The sequence below is a fragment of the Palaemon carinicauda genome, chromosome 15 (assembly GCF_036898095.1).
Source record: "Palaemon carinicauda isolate YSFRI2023 chromosome 15, ASM3689809v2, whole genome shotgun sequence".
Lineage (NCBI taxonomy): Eukaryota > Metazoa > Arthropoda > Malacostraca > Decapoda > Palaemonidae > Palaemon > Palaemon carinicauda.
Window position 1 is genome coordinate 107,322,770 of NC_090739.1, and position 13,226 is coordinate 107,335,995.

General features: G+C 38.1%; 1 protein-coding gene across 1 annotated transcript in view; it reads left to right on the top strand.

The window, feature by feature from the left end:
- The first annotated feature begins 955 nt into the window (after nucleotides 1–955).
- Nucleotides 956–13,226, top strand: part of LOC137654128 (probable DNA-directed RNA polymerase subunit delta) — a 34,863-nt gene continuing 22,592 nt past the window's right edge. The window contains exon 1 of the mRNA XM_068387767.1: nucleotides 956–1,382. Coding sequence (XP_068243868.1) covers nucleotides 956–1,382 — 427 coding nt within the window. The remainder of the gene's footprint in view (nucleotides 1,383–13,226) is intronic.

Genomic DNA, 13,226 nt, shown 5'->3' on the forward strand with positions numbered 1-13,226 from the left:
AAAAGGGTTATATTTATGACTGACAGAATGATTTTACTGGGATCTTTGATAGATTTTGGCGCCATGGCATGGTGCTGTGGAGACGAGGATTTACATAGAGAAGCAGAAAAATTCTTGGTTTTAATGGATCTGGAGGAAATGGAGAGACTGCACCCAGCAGTCTACGATAGGGCAAATTATGTTGCTGGAGAAACTAAGGAACACGCACAATTGGAGGAAGCATCTTAAAAGGATCTAAGTGAGGAGTTGGACGGTGCCGAAGAGGGAACTAAGTTATTTGATGATTTCTTTGCTAGAATACACCTAGAAACGGAAACGACCAATGACTTACAACGCATCTGTGAAGAGGTGCATGATGCAGAGGAAGAAGAAATTGAGTTATCTATGGACAACATAGCCATATCAGCTTTAAATGCAGATTTAGATAGAGCCAATAAGAAAATTAAGGGTCTTATGGCAAGTCTAGTGAAAGCTGAAAGTCAAAACGATGAACTTCGATAGGAGCTTTTGGCCAATACATTTGTTCAGGTAGGAGAAATTGAGGTATGTAATAATATCGGTAACTTAGCTTTAATTGATGATTTAGAGAGAGCCAATAAGAATATTGAGTCGCTTTTTGTAAGTCTAGAAAAAGATGAAGCTCGAAACGATCAAATTCGTAATGAGCTTTTCGCCAAGGCATATGTAGAAAAGGAATTAGAAAATGCCCATGAGGAGATTCGGATATTCGAGAAGAGGCTGGAAAGAGTAACAGGAGATCTCGAGACAGCCAACGAGAAACTTCTGGAAAAGAGAGACTTGGAGGAATACGTTGAAAGTGCTGATAATGAGATCCGAACACTGGGCTCAACTGGACAGTGTCAAGGCTGAAAACAAGAGACTGAGGACCGAAAACGTTTTGCAAAAGGCTACTTGAGAAAGTGAACTTAATGCTGCAGTCGAGGAGGTCTACAGAATGGGAACTAAATTGGTTACTGTCCTGGATGAGAACTGCAAATTGAAGACTGAACTATTAATTAAGAAAGACGTGGTGTGCGATCTGGAAATGGCTGAGGAGGAACTGGAAAAACTCTGGAAAGAATTTGCTGGTGTTAAAGCAGAGAATAGACGACTGAAGAGAGACCTCTCAGAGGAAAGAGCCGCAAAAAATATGTTGGTGAAGGCCGACGAGAAGAATAAAAAACTGGAAGAAGAAATTAGGAATATAAATTCAGTGACAGACGAATTTGCAATTTATAAGGAGAAGTATCAAGATATGATGGAAAGAAACATGAAGCTAGAGATGGAATTAAACCATAAAAATTACGCTATTAGCCAACTTGTAGACGGTCTCTCTCAAACGCACCCCGAGTTGAAGGAATTATATCATATGGAAATTTCTGGTGAGCAGACTGGGGATTTAATATGGGATAGCCAGTTGAATAGATTCACCCTTCAAGAGACGAGAAGGCAGGGCTGGAAAAAAAACTAAAGAGGAATTATATCCCAACGCAAAATATGAAAAAACTGGGGATTATGATGTCGCCACCAAAGAAAAAAAAATAAATAAACTGGTGATTGTAATATCGCAACCAAAAAAAAGAAAAAAAAATCTGGTGATTGTAATATCGCCACTAAAAAAAAAGAAAAAAAAAAAAAAAGAAAAAAAAAGAAAAAAGGAAAAATGGGGAGTATAGTATCGCCACCAAAAAAAATGGTGATTATAATATCGCCACAAAAAAAAAAAAAAAAAATGGGGAGTATAGTATCCATACCAAAAAAAATGGTGATTATAATATCGCCACTAAAAAAATATATATATTTATAGGAGAAAGGGAATAAAATTTTTGTTTAATTTTATTTAGAAAGGAATTTTCTTTTCTGTTTAGTTTTGTTTGAAAAGGAATAATCTCTTTGTTAAGTTTTGTGCTTCACCCATTTTAGACAGGTTCAGGACATCAGTTCCACTGGAAAGGACACCTGAAACTATTTGGCTTGAAGGATGCTTGGATGGACTGCCCCCAGCTTAAAGGATGCAAGGCTTAACTATCCAGCTTGAACGATGCTTGGAATAACCTGGAGGACAACAAGATCTGCAGAGGGAAGGAACCTGGCTGATTCTAGTATGCTATGTACCTTGATGGACGAGTACAAGGTGTTTGTCAAGTGTACAAATGGTCGGATATCTAGATCTATTCCTTTGGATACCAACCTTCGGGTGGTTCTGGGGGAATAATCTAGAAGACTGGCTCTGCAGGGAGATGAAGCTGGGATTCTTCTAGTATGCAGACAAGTTCTTGGAGGTTGAACCAAGACATCTTTGGCTGGGAAGAGAAGCTGCATCTTTTGGAGGTAGGAATTCATGGTTAAGTGGGCAGCATCAGTCCAAATTTTTAGGAACTCGCAGCTGTGGAGCATCAAATAGCAGGAGCAGAAGCTAGTACCAGCTAGTAAAAGTTAGTAGCAGAAGAGAGCAGCAGGAGCAGACCCAGCAGCAATGGAAAAGCAACAGTTAGCAGTAACTAGCAGAAGTCGCAGCTGAAGTTAGCAGCAGTATGCAGCAGCAGTTATCAGCAGCACCTACCAGCAGCTAGGAGAAACAGCAAGCAGGAGGTGCTAGCAGCAGCAGTTTGCAACAGCAACAGTTGCAGTAGCGAGCGGCTGCAGCAGAAGCAAGCAGCAGAAGCAAGCAGCAGAAGCAGCAGAAGCAGCAAAAGCAAGCAGCAGCTGCAGCAGCGGCAGCAGCTAGCAAAAGCAGCAGCAACTGCAGCTAGCAAAAGCAGCAGCAGCAGCTAGCAAAAGCATCAGCAGCAGCAGCAGCTGCAGCAGCGGCGGCAGCAGCAGCAGCAGCAGCGGCAGCAGCAGCTGCAGCGGCAGCAGCAGCTGCAGCGGCAGCTGCAGCGGCGGCAGCTGCAGCGGCGGCAGCAGCTAGCAAAAGCAGCAGCGGCAGCAGCTAGCAAAAGCAGCAGCAGCTGCAGCTAGCAAAAGCAGCAGCAACAGCAGTCTGCAGAAGCAGCAGTAAGCAGCAGCAGCAGTCTGCAGAAGCAGCAGTGAGCAGCAGCAGCAGTCTGCAGAAGCAGCAGTAAGCAGCAGCAGCAGTCTTCAGAAGCAGCAGTAAACAGCAGCAGTAAGCAGCAGCAGCAGCAGTCTGCAGAAGCAGCAGTAAACAGCAGCAGCAGCAGCAGCAGTCTGTAGAAGCAGCAGTAAACAGCAGCAGCAGTAATAAGCAGCAGCAGCAGCAGCAATAAGCAGCAGCAGCAGCAGCTACCAAAAGCAGCAGTAGCTACCAGAGGTAGCAGCAGCTGCAGCTGGTAGCAGCAGCTGCAGCTAGCAAAAGCAGCAGCAGCAGCAATCTGCAAATGCAGCAGTAAGCAGCAGTAGCAGCAGCAGCTGCAAGCAAGAGCAGCAAGAGCAGCAGCAGCTTGCAGTGGCAAATAGCAGCAGCTAGTAGCCGAAAGCCACAGCATACAGCAGCTAGCAATAGTCGAGACTGCAGCTAGCAGCAGCAGTAATTAGCAGCTATAATTAATAGTAGCTAACAGCCTCAGTTATGAGCGAACAGAATCTGCCAACAGCTGGGGGTCGTGAGAAACAGCAGGAACAAAAGCAGCAAAAACAAAAAAAATCCTAAGTAAAAAAAAAATGAAAAAAAAAAAAAACAGCAGACAGAAGAGGACGATAAACAGCAAAAAAAAAAAAAAAAAAAAAAAAAAAAATTCTAAGAAATATACAACCCCCCCCCCACACAAAATTGGGATTTTAATATCGCCACCAAAAAAAAAAAAAAAAATTGGTGATTATAATATCGCTACCAAAAAAAGAAAAGGTGATTATAATATCACCACCAAAAAAAAAATGGTGATTATATCGCCACAAAAAAAAACTGGTGATTATAATATCGCCACCAAAAAAATGGTGATTATAATATCGCCACCCAAAAAAAATGGTGATTGTAATATCGCCACAAAAAAAATGGGGATTAATATCGCCACCAAAAAAAAAAAATAGTGATTATAATATCGCCACCAAATAAAAAAAAAATGGTGGTTGTAATATTGCCACCAGAAAAAAAATGGTGATTGTAATATCACCACCGAAAATAAAAAAAAAAAAAATGGTGATTGTAATGTCGCCACCAAAAAAAAAAAAAAAAATATCCTTTGATGTAGAAGTACAAGCCTACATTATAGGATAAAGTACTGTATCAGTTGGAAGGATCAATTAGTTGGACTATGGAAGATGGACAGAAAAAGGAACTTTGTTTTGAGGAGAAAATATCCTTTGATGTAGAGGTTTCCATCCTACATTATAGGATAAAGTATTGTCTCAGTTGGAAGGATCAAGTAGTTGGACTATGGAAGATGGAGAGAAAAGGGAACTTGGTTTTGAGGAGGAAATATCCTTTGATGTAGAGGTACAAGCCTACATTATAGGATAAAGTACTGTCTCAGTTGGAAGGATCAAGTAGTTGGACTATGGAAGATGGACAGAAAAAGGAACTTTGTTTTGAGGAGGAAATATCCTTTGATGTAGAGGTACAAGCCTACATTATAGGATAAAGTACTGTCTCAGTTGGAAGGATCAAGTAGTTGGACTATGGAAGATGGACAGAAAAAGGAACTTTGTTTTGAGGAGGAAATATCCTTTGATGTAGAGGTACGAGCCTACATCATCCGATAAAGTACAGACTCAATTGGAAGGATGAACTACTTGGACTAAGTCATCAATCATCTTAAAACATTTATGGTGCACAAATAAATGTTAAATGTTGTTATTGGTTGTTATCGGCTAGCTGGAGTGAGGGAAGTTGGCTGAAACCTATTTCGGTAAAAATTGGCAACCTCTGGTCCGGCGTAAAAACTCATAAGTTCAAAGCCCAGAACACTGAAATAGGTTTCAAATGGCTTCTCTTCTTCATCAGATAGCATCAATTATCCTAAGATATTCTTCTGGTGAATTTTGAATTGTTCAGATGATGAAACAAGGGAGGGAAGGAGGGTCGTGGGAACCAAGCCTGCAAAAATGGAAGTGGGCCAAACCCACCTGATGAGCCCTTTGGTCTAGGCAAAACCCTCAGGTGCGTCACTTTGGTATTAGTAGTAGTGGTAATAGTATGTATGAATAAAATCTCTATATATATATATATATATATATATATATATATATATATACATATATATATATATATATATATACATATATATATATATATATATATATGATAAATTTTGCACATTTAGACGTGTTGTCCTTATTAAAATAAGCCATATATATTTTGATACACCAATTTCTAGATTCTCTTACAGACCTCAGGATCAGAGCCCCAGGATCAGCGTTGTGTAATACTAAGAACATTACATCCTTACTCCGAGTGGCCATAATTGCAAATTGTTTATCTTATCTATTAGAGATGCCCAATGCAAACACTTTGATATGTCATTTATCTTTCTCTGACCATTCAGTCCGGAGTTATGTCTAATTTGGTTTCCCCTACCCCAAAATTGGCACCTGCAAAATTTGATGATATCATCAAATAAAGTGGCCGAGGAGTGGTAGTGAGTCCCTATTTTTTCAATGGGAACATTAAAAAAATGAAAATATGGATCAAATGCTACAACCTAAATGCACTTTTGTCAATTTTAAGGGGGGGGGGGTACAAGGTGAGCCCCCTCAGCCCACGGACTATAAGACACCCCCAACCTCTCCCCAACTGTGAGCAACGAAGAGGAAGGTGAAGGGGTGATTAATATAGCTCTTTGAAAGGTCATTGGTCACATTTATTCACATCGACCTTGATATCAATAGTGGAAATGTTTAATAGACAAAAAGGTCATTCTAACAGAGCTAAGGTCACTTAGTAGCCTACAGACCTTAATTACTGCTCCAGTACACACTGGCACTTCGGCCTCTCTGGAATAATAAATGTCGTCTCTGCTAAATGATTTAACTTTGTTTGTTATTATACTCTTACATTAACCATTCCAAGTAAAGACAAAGGGATTAGCAAAAGGGGCAACAATTAAACTAAACGAAATTAGAAGGAAATATACGAAATAATAAAAGTACAGACGACGTTAGTTGACCTTATCAGTGAATTAAAAAAGGTTTATGTGAACAGAAAACTAGGGGGGCAATCAGTAGAGAGCAGACCTACGCCACGGCAGCTTAATTTTCTACCTTTCGTTCAACTTTGAATCCTTAACCTTGGTCTTACTTAACATGTATTACTGGCGTGGATTTTCATTCACTCAAATATGAACCGAGTTTGAAGTCTGTGATGACGATGTGCAGATTTATAGCTGATTACGCTAGTTGGACATTTTGCTTGACAGTGACCTTGACCTTTGACCTCAACCTTCCTAAATTTAACCATTTTCAGCTTTTTACGTAACAGCTAATCCCTGCAAGTTTCACTATTCTACAATTAAAGTTGTGGGCAGGAAGCTGTTTACAAACACACACACGCGGGTAAAACCAGGACCCACTAAGATAGTCTCTTAGTGGGTCCTGGGTAAAACATAACCACCTTCCAACTTCGGTGGAGGTGGTAATGATTTAAACGGAAAAAAATAAGGTATTCTTCAGCACACTTTAATCTGGCGATTATCATAATCAATACATTTAAATGAACGTAAATCTGAAGTTTAACATTGATTTTTAAAATGAATTTAGCCACTTTCAATTGGATGTTGTTACTCGTTAAGTACTTAAGTAAAGCCCACATGTTGGTCGCTAACGTTGGAACTCGATTTTGACCAACAGATTTTTAACGAATACAAGGACATTCTATACCTCAAGTTTAATGTTTCCTTTGACAAATGATATTATAAATTTAGGTAAGTCAACATACTCGCTGCCCCCCCCCCCGCCCACCTCTACGTAAGATACACAAACCTCACACCCGAATCCTTGGGGATTTATCCACGAATCCTGTGGGGTTTACTACAAAATCCTGTGGTGTTTACTACAAAATCCTAGTAGATTCACCCCAATATGCTGGGGGGTTTACCCCAATATGCTGGGGAATATACTCCCAAAATCATGAGGGAATTAAACCCCAAATTCTGTGGGGGGGTGGATTTTCCACAAAATCCTTTCGGATTTATCCCATAATCCTGTGGCGGTTTACCCCGAAATCCTGTGGCGGTTTACCCCGAAATCCTGGGGATCTTACCCCAAAATTCTTTTGGGGTTTACCCCAAAATCGTGGTGGATTTACCCCAAAAACCTGGGGGATTTATCCAAGAATCCATTGGGGGTTTACCCCCAAATGCCGGGGGATTTACGCAAATATGCTTGGGGATTTACCCCAAAATCCTGAGGGAATTATCCCTGAAGTCTGTGGGAAGATTTCCCCCAAAATCCTTGCGGATTTATCCCATAATCCTGTGGGGGATTTAACCCCGAATCCTCGGAATTCAAGTCCATATATTGGCGTGCTACTGTTATAAGCACACATTGAGTATGTGTTGTTTCAGATGTATGTAAATGGATAACTGAATACATCTTAATAGTTTTTAAGTATTTATTCTATAAAAACAACAGAGTTAAACATCTCCATCACTGGAGGAAGCTGGGTTGGTCCAGATGACCAATTCTGGTGAAGTATAGATATGAACTGACTAAATTATCGATATCACAGATATCATATGCTCAGTTTATATTAGCCACGTCACAAACTCGGAAGACACCTGCATCCGGTGACGTCACAAACTTTCACACGCTTGAGACAATGTGTTGACGTTAAGAAGAATGTCAAATTGCTGAGGTTTGCATTGTATGTCCTGTTTACGATTTGAATGACTACAGCAAGTCCCAGGGTTAGCTCCTCCAACCAACATGACATATTACGTCATTTGTTTTAAACATGTAATATTAACTATTCTAATTATTACATTAGCTCGGCCAGCTATCTCAATTTTTTTACCAAAATTTAACAAGCCAAAACATGGTTATTAGGTGTGACTGGACATACGTATTATTCTTTGTTTAACTTTAGCCATAATCAACCGAGGACGAATGTCCAAATAGGCACATTAAAAAATAATAACAATAATGCATACAAAAAAGATATTACCAAAGCAAAAAGAAAAATGCATGATAAAACCAAGATCATATATATGGTACATTGCTAGCAAATGATTATATGGTACCAAAAAAAAAAAACTTCTGACTTACATATGATTCGGTAACTTGATAAAGAATAATTGTTACCTTTGTCAGAAACATAATACTCAATTTTAGTGCACAAACACGAATTCCTGGTACGTACACGTACCACGGTTTCGTACATATATATATATATATATATATATATATATATATATATATATATATATATATATATATATATGCTGATATATTTTATTAGATTAGATTCTGTTATATATATATTTTTTTTTCTCTCTTTTCTTTTTTAACATTCCGGCTTATACATTTTTATTAGATGCCGAGAGAAAAATGATTTATATCTTTTTTTTTTTAAATGTTGTTTTAAATGTATTTTTAACAATGCAAATGTAGAAAATTTCTTTAATTACATATTACTAGCGTACTAATCAGCTTTTCATATAAACTCTTCCCGACAAATTCCTCCTTTAGCGAATGAGGTGGCCACTCAAACAGCTTTGAACTGAATCAAATAGGGCGTATTGTCGGGGCTAGGCAAATCGTTCCTTTTTAGCTGCTTGCTGTGCCGTAACCTATGCCAAACAAGGATGTTCACGGCGATAAATATCACCACCGTGATACTCAAACCAGCTAGTAGTATGGGGTGAAGAATTTCCTTATAAGTCGGTGACAGGTGGTCCATTTCGGTTATTTTCATCAACCGCTTGGCAACTTGTCTGTTGTACGGGAGAGGAAGTGCTGGCATTGTAGAGGACCACGTGAAGTTCGCGAAGTAGGCTCGTTCTCTGATGATTGTCCGTAGACCAGTCACCATGGAATTCGGGGAAGTCCCGACACAACCATCTGCTGCGACGAAGATATGGGTGAAGGACGTGGATCCGTCAGGGCATGATACATTGAAGCCGTCCTTGTCGTATCGTATCCACGAGCCATTGTTCAGTCTGCAATTGAACTCATTATTGTCAAAGGGATAAAGCTTATCCAGACAATTTTCACTTGTATGGGAGAGAGCACCGTCTAGCACTATACCTAACTCGCATGAATCCATTAAGTTTTTATGGAATTCAAATGAGTCAGCTGTACATATTTTTCTATCCATTGCGTCTGAACAGTGAGTTAATTGATTTAAGTCTTTAATGACCGTATATGTTTCCTTGTCTGGGGAAATCAATACGTGTCCTGTCAAACTGGATATTACTGGATTTGAGTGATTCGTCATGAAAGTCGGAAATGGTGATATCCTGTAAGATTGCCAGGCATCAGAAGAATCAAAGGGAATTGTAATCCTAATCTTGTTATTATCTACGTTTACTGTAATTAGGCTGTAATAAAATTCTAACCTATGTTCGTCTAACAAAGGAACATAGCCTATTTATCCCTTCCGTTCTCCAGAATTAACTTTAAGTAACTTATAGGCAACAAATGGGGCGACAATACACCTTTAGTTGCTAACATGATAGCTTCTACATAATCCTTGGATTTCTCAATGAAATGTGTAATTCTGTTATGTATGTGATCTATCTTTGAATCATAATACGTTAATGTTGCCAACAAATCCTGTACTTCCATAATTTGAACGATATTATCTGAATGTTCATTTAATAAATCCATAATTCTATTGGTTGAAGCTAACTGATTCCTTAGTTCTGACATAATTAATTCATCTTTACGAGTCAAGAACTCAATTTTCTTATTTTGATTACTAATTTTAAGACGATTGGAAATTCCTAAACCTAAACTTGCAACAGACCCAAAGATGCTTAATGCAGCATAAATAAACGGATTCCGTCTTTCTTTATGTTTGTGTCCTACAGTCCACATCAAAAGGTCATAAGCCAAAGATCCCGTCTCGCCAGTCTTATTTTTCAAGTCATCAGATAGCATCTCTGCAACTTTTAATGTTGATCCAAGCAAACTCTTTGTAGTCAAATGAAAATGTCTTCTATGCAACTCATCCAATGATGCAGAAAACCTTGAAATGGCGGTTCTTAAGCTAATGACATCATTCTCTTGAAGAAAAATTGCTTGCATATGCACTTCGACAATTACGTTGGTTGATGTAATAAAAATGTCTTCTTGTCTTTCAACTATATTGCCATATTTAAAATATATATTTTTTTAGTCTTAGAGCTCATCCCATACCAGAAAAATGTCTGAGCGAACAATATCATACCGCTGCCACCATTTATTGGCGTGCTACTGTTATAAGCACACATTGAGTATGTGTTGTTTCAGATGTATGTAAATGGATAACTGAATACATCTTAATAGTTTTTAAGTATTTATTCTATAAAAACAACAGAGTTAAACATCTCCATCACTGGAGGAAGCTGGGTTGGTCCAGATGACCAATTCTGGTGAAGTATAGATATGAACTGACTAAATTATCGATATCACAGATATCGTATGCCCAGTTTATATTAGTCATGTCACAAACTCGGAAGACACCTGCATCCGGTGACGTCACAAACTTTCACACGCTTGAGACAATGTGTTGACGTTAAGAAGAATGTCAAATTGCTGAGGTTTGCATTGTATGTCCTGTTTACGATTTGAATGACTACAGCAAGTCCCAGGATTAGCTCCTCCAACCAACATGACATATTACGTCATTTGTTTTAAACATGTAATATTAACTATTCTAATTATTACACATATGCTGGGACAATTTAACCATGAATCCTAGGGGATCTAACTCTGAATAGTGGGGGATTTAATTACAAACCCTATGCGGGTATTTAACTCCAAACCTTTAGAGGGTTTCAAGTCCGAATCATCGGGAAATTAACCATGAATTCATGTGATTTAACCATGAATCCTTGGGGATTTAAATCCAAACGCTTGGGGAATTTAACCACAAACCCTATGGGATTTAACCCTGAATCCTGTGGGAGTTAACTACAAATCCTGGGGATTTAACCAAAAATCCTGGGGATTTAACAATGAATCCTGGGAGATTTAACCACAAATCCTGGGGGTGAATTTAACCACGAATCCTGGGGGGGAATTTAACCACGAATCCTGTGGGGGAATTTAACCACAAATCCTGTGGGGGAATTTAACCAAAAATTATGTGGGGATTTAATCTCGAACCCTTGGGGGGTTCAAGCCCAAATCCTTGGGGGGATTTAACTATAATCCTTTTGGGATTTAGCCACGAAATCTGGGTATTTAACCTAAAATCCTTGGGGGATTTAACCATGAATTCTGGGTATTTAACCACAAATCCAAGGGGATTTAATCACCAATTATGGGGGACTTAACAACGAATTCTGGGGGAGATTTAACCACAAATCCTGGGAGATTTAATCACAAATTCTGGTGATTTAACCATGAATTCTGGAGATTTAACAATGAATTCTGGGGGATATTTAACTAAGAATCCTGAAGGATTTAATCAAATTCTGGTGATTTAACCATGCATTCTGGGAGATTTAACCACGAATCCTGGGAGATTTAGCCACGAATCCTGGGAGATTTAACCACGAATCCTTGGAGATTTAGCCACGAATCTTGGGGAATTTAATCACGAATCCTGGGAGATTTAGCCACGAATCCTTTGGGGTATTTAACTACGAATCCTGGGGGATTTAATCACGAATTCTGGAGATTTAACAACGAATTCTGGAGGATATTTAACTATGAATCCTGAAGGATTTAATCACAAATTCTGGGGGGATTTCGCCACGAATTCTGGGGGATTTAATCATGAATTCTGGAGGATTTAATCACGAGTCATGGGGGGATTTAACAACGAATTATTGGGGGAGATCTACCTATGAGTCCTGAAGTATTAAATCCCAAATTCTGGGGTAATTTAGTCCTGAATTTTGGGGAGATTTAACAATGAAATCTGGGGGTATTTAATCGGGAATTTTGGGGAGATTTAACCACGAATTCTTTGGAGATTTAACCACGAACACTGGGGATATAATCACGAAATCTGGAGGAGATTTAGGCTAACCAAGAATCCTGGGGGATGTAATCACGAATTCTGGGGGGATTCAACCCCGGACTCCTGGGGTAAAACTATTTACGCGTTGAAAAATAATAATGCAAAAACCCTTCTTTAGCACCAAGTCTCCGTAAAAAATATCCCGTACTCATCCGCATTTCGGTAAAATACAGGCGACTGTAATTTTTACCCTACTTTGTAATTATCTATTACGGGTTGGTGACTGTAATATTACTCCTTTAAGTCAATAATACATTATTAAAACTGTAAATGCCTGGCAACATTTATACAAGTATTTTAAAAATTTTTGTTAACGGCAAAATTTTAAACAGTGTACATTACGCTCGTAAAAAAATCATCAGTATTAATTTCAATTACATTAATATACTAATTTAATTACACCAAGAATAATTTTTATCACATCGTTAATAGGTAACTCGAATATACAGTATATGCAATTTGAAATAAACACGCCAGTAATATATAAATCAAATACACAAAAATACTGATCAGTGTATATATATATATATATATATATATATATATATATATATATATATATATATATATATATATATATATATATATATATATATATATACATATATACATATATATATATATATATATATATAATATATATATATATATATATATACATATACATATATATAATAAATAAACAAATGCATATGTTTCTAGTCCACAGCCGGACAAAGGCTTCAGACATGTTTTCAATTAGGTCTGGGGTTTAGCCAATTTTCATCATATTTTTTTGCATTTTAATCAAACCAACGTCATCTTATCAAAAAATAAAATGCCTACATTTTCTATAGATTCAATAACAGCGATGTATAATCCTACCAATTAATGTACATCTAAATTAAGATTTAATATTGAGGAACCAACACTCAACTGACCTTCACACCTTCAAGGCTCGCAGGGAAATGCTCTGGAAACCATTGAATTTCCCTCAGCCAATCACAGGGCTCCAACAGAACCCCTTTGTAAGCCAGTCTCTTATTGGCTTAAACTTTCGTTATTTGACTAAGGTGTTTAGAAGCTGTCCTCCTATTGGTTAGACACTTCCAGTCAATTTTGATTCCAGAGGGTATTACCAAAACAAATTATCTTGCGAAGAGTGTCATATCAAACAATATAT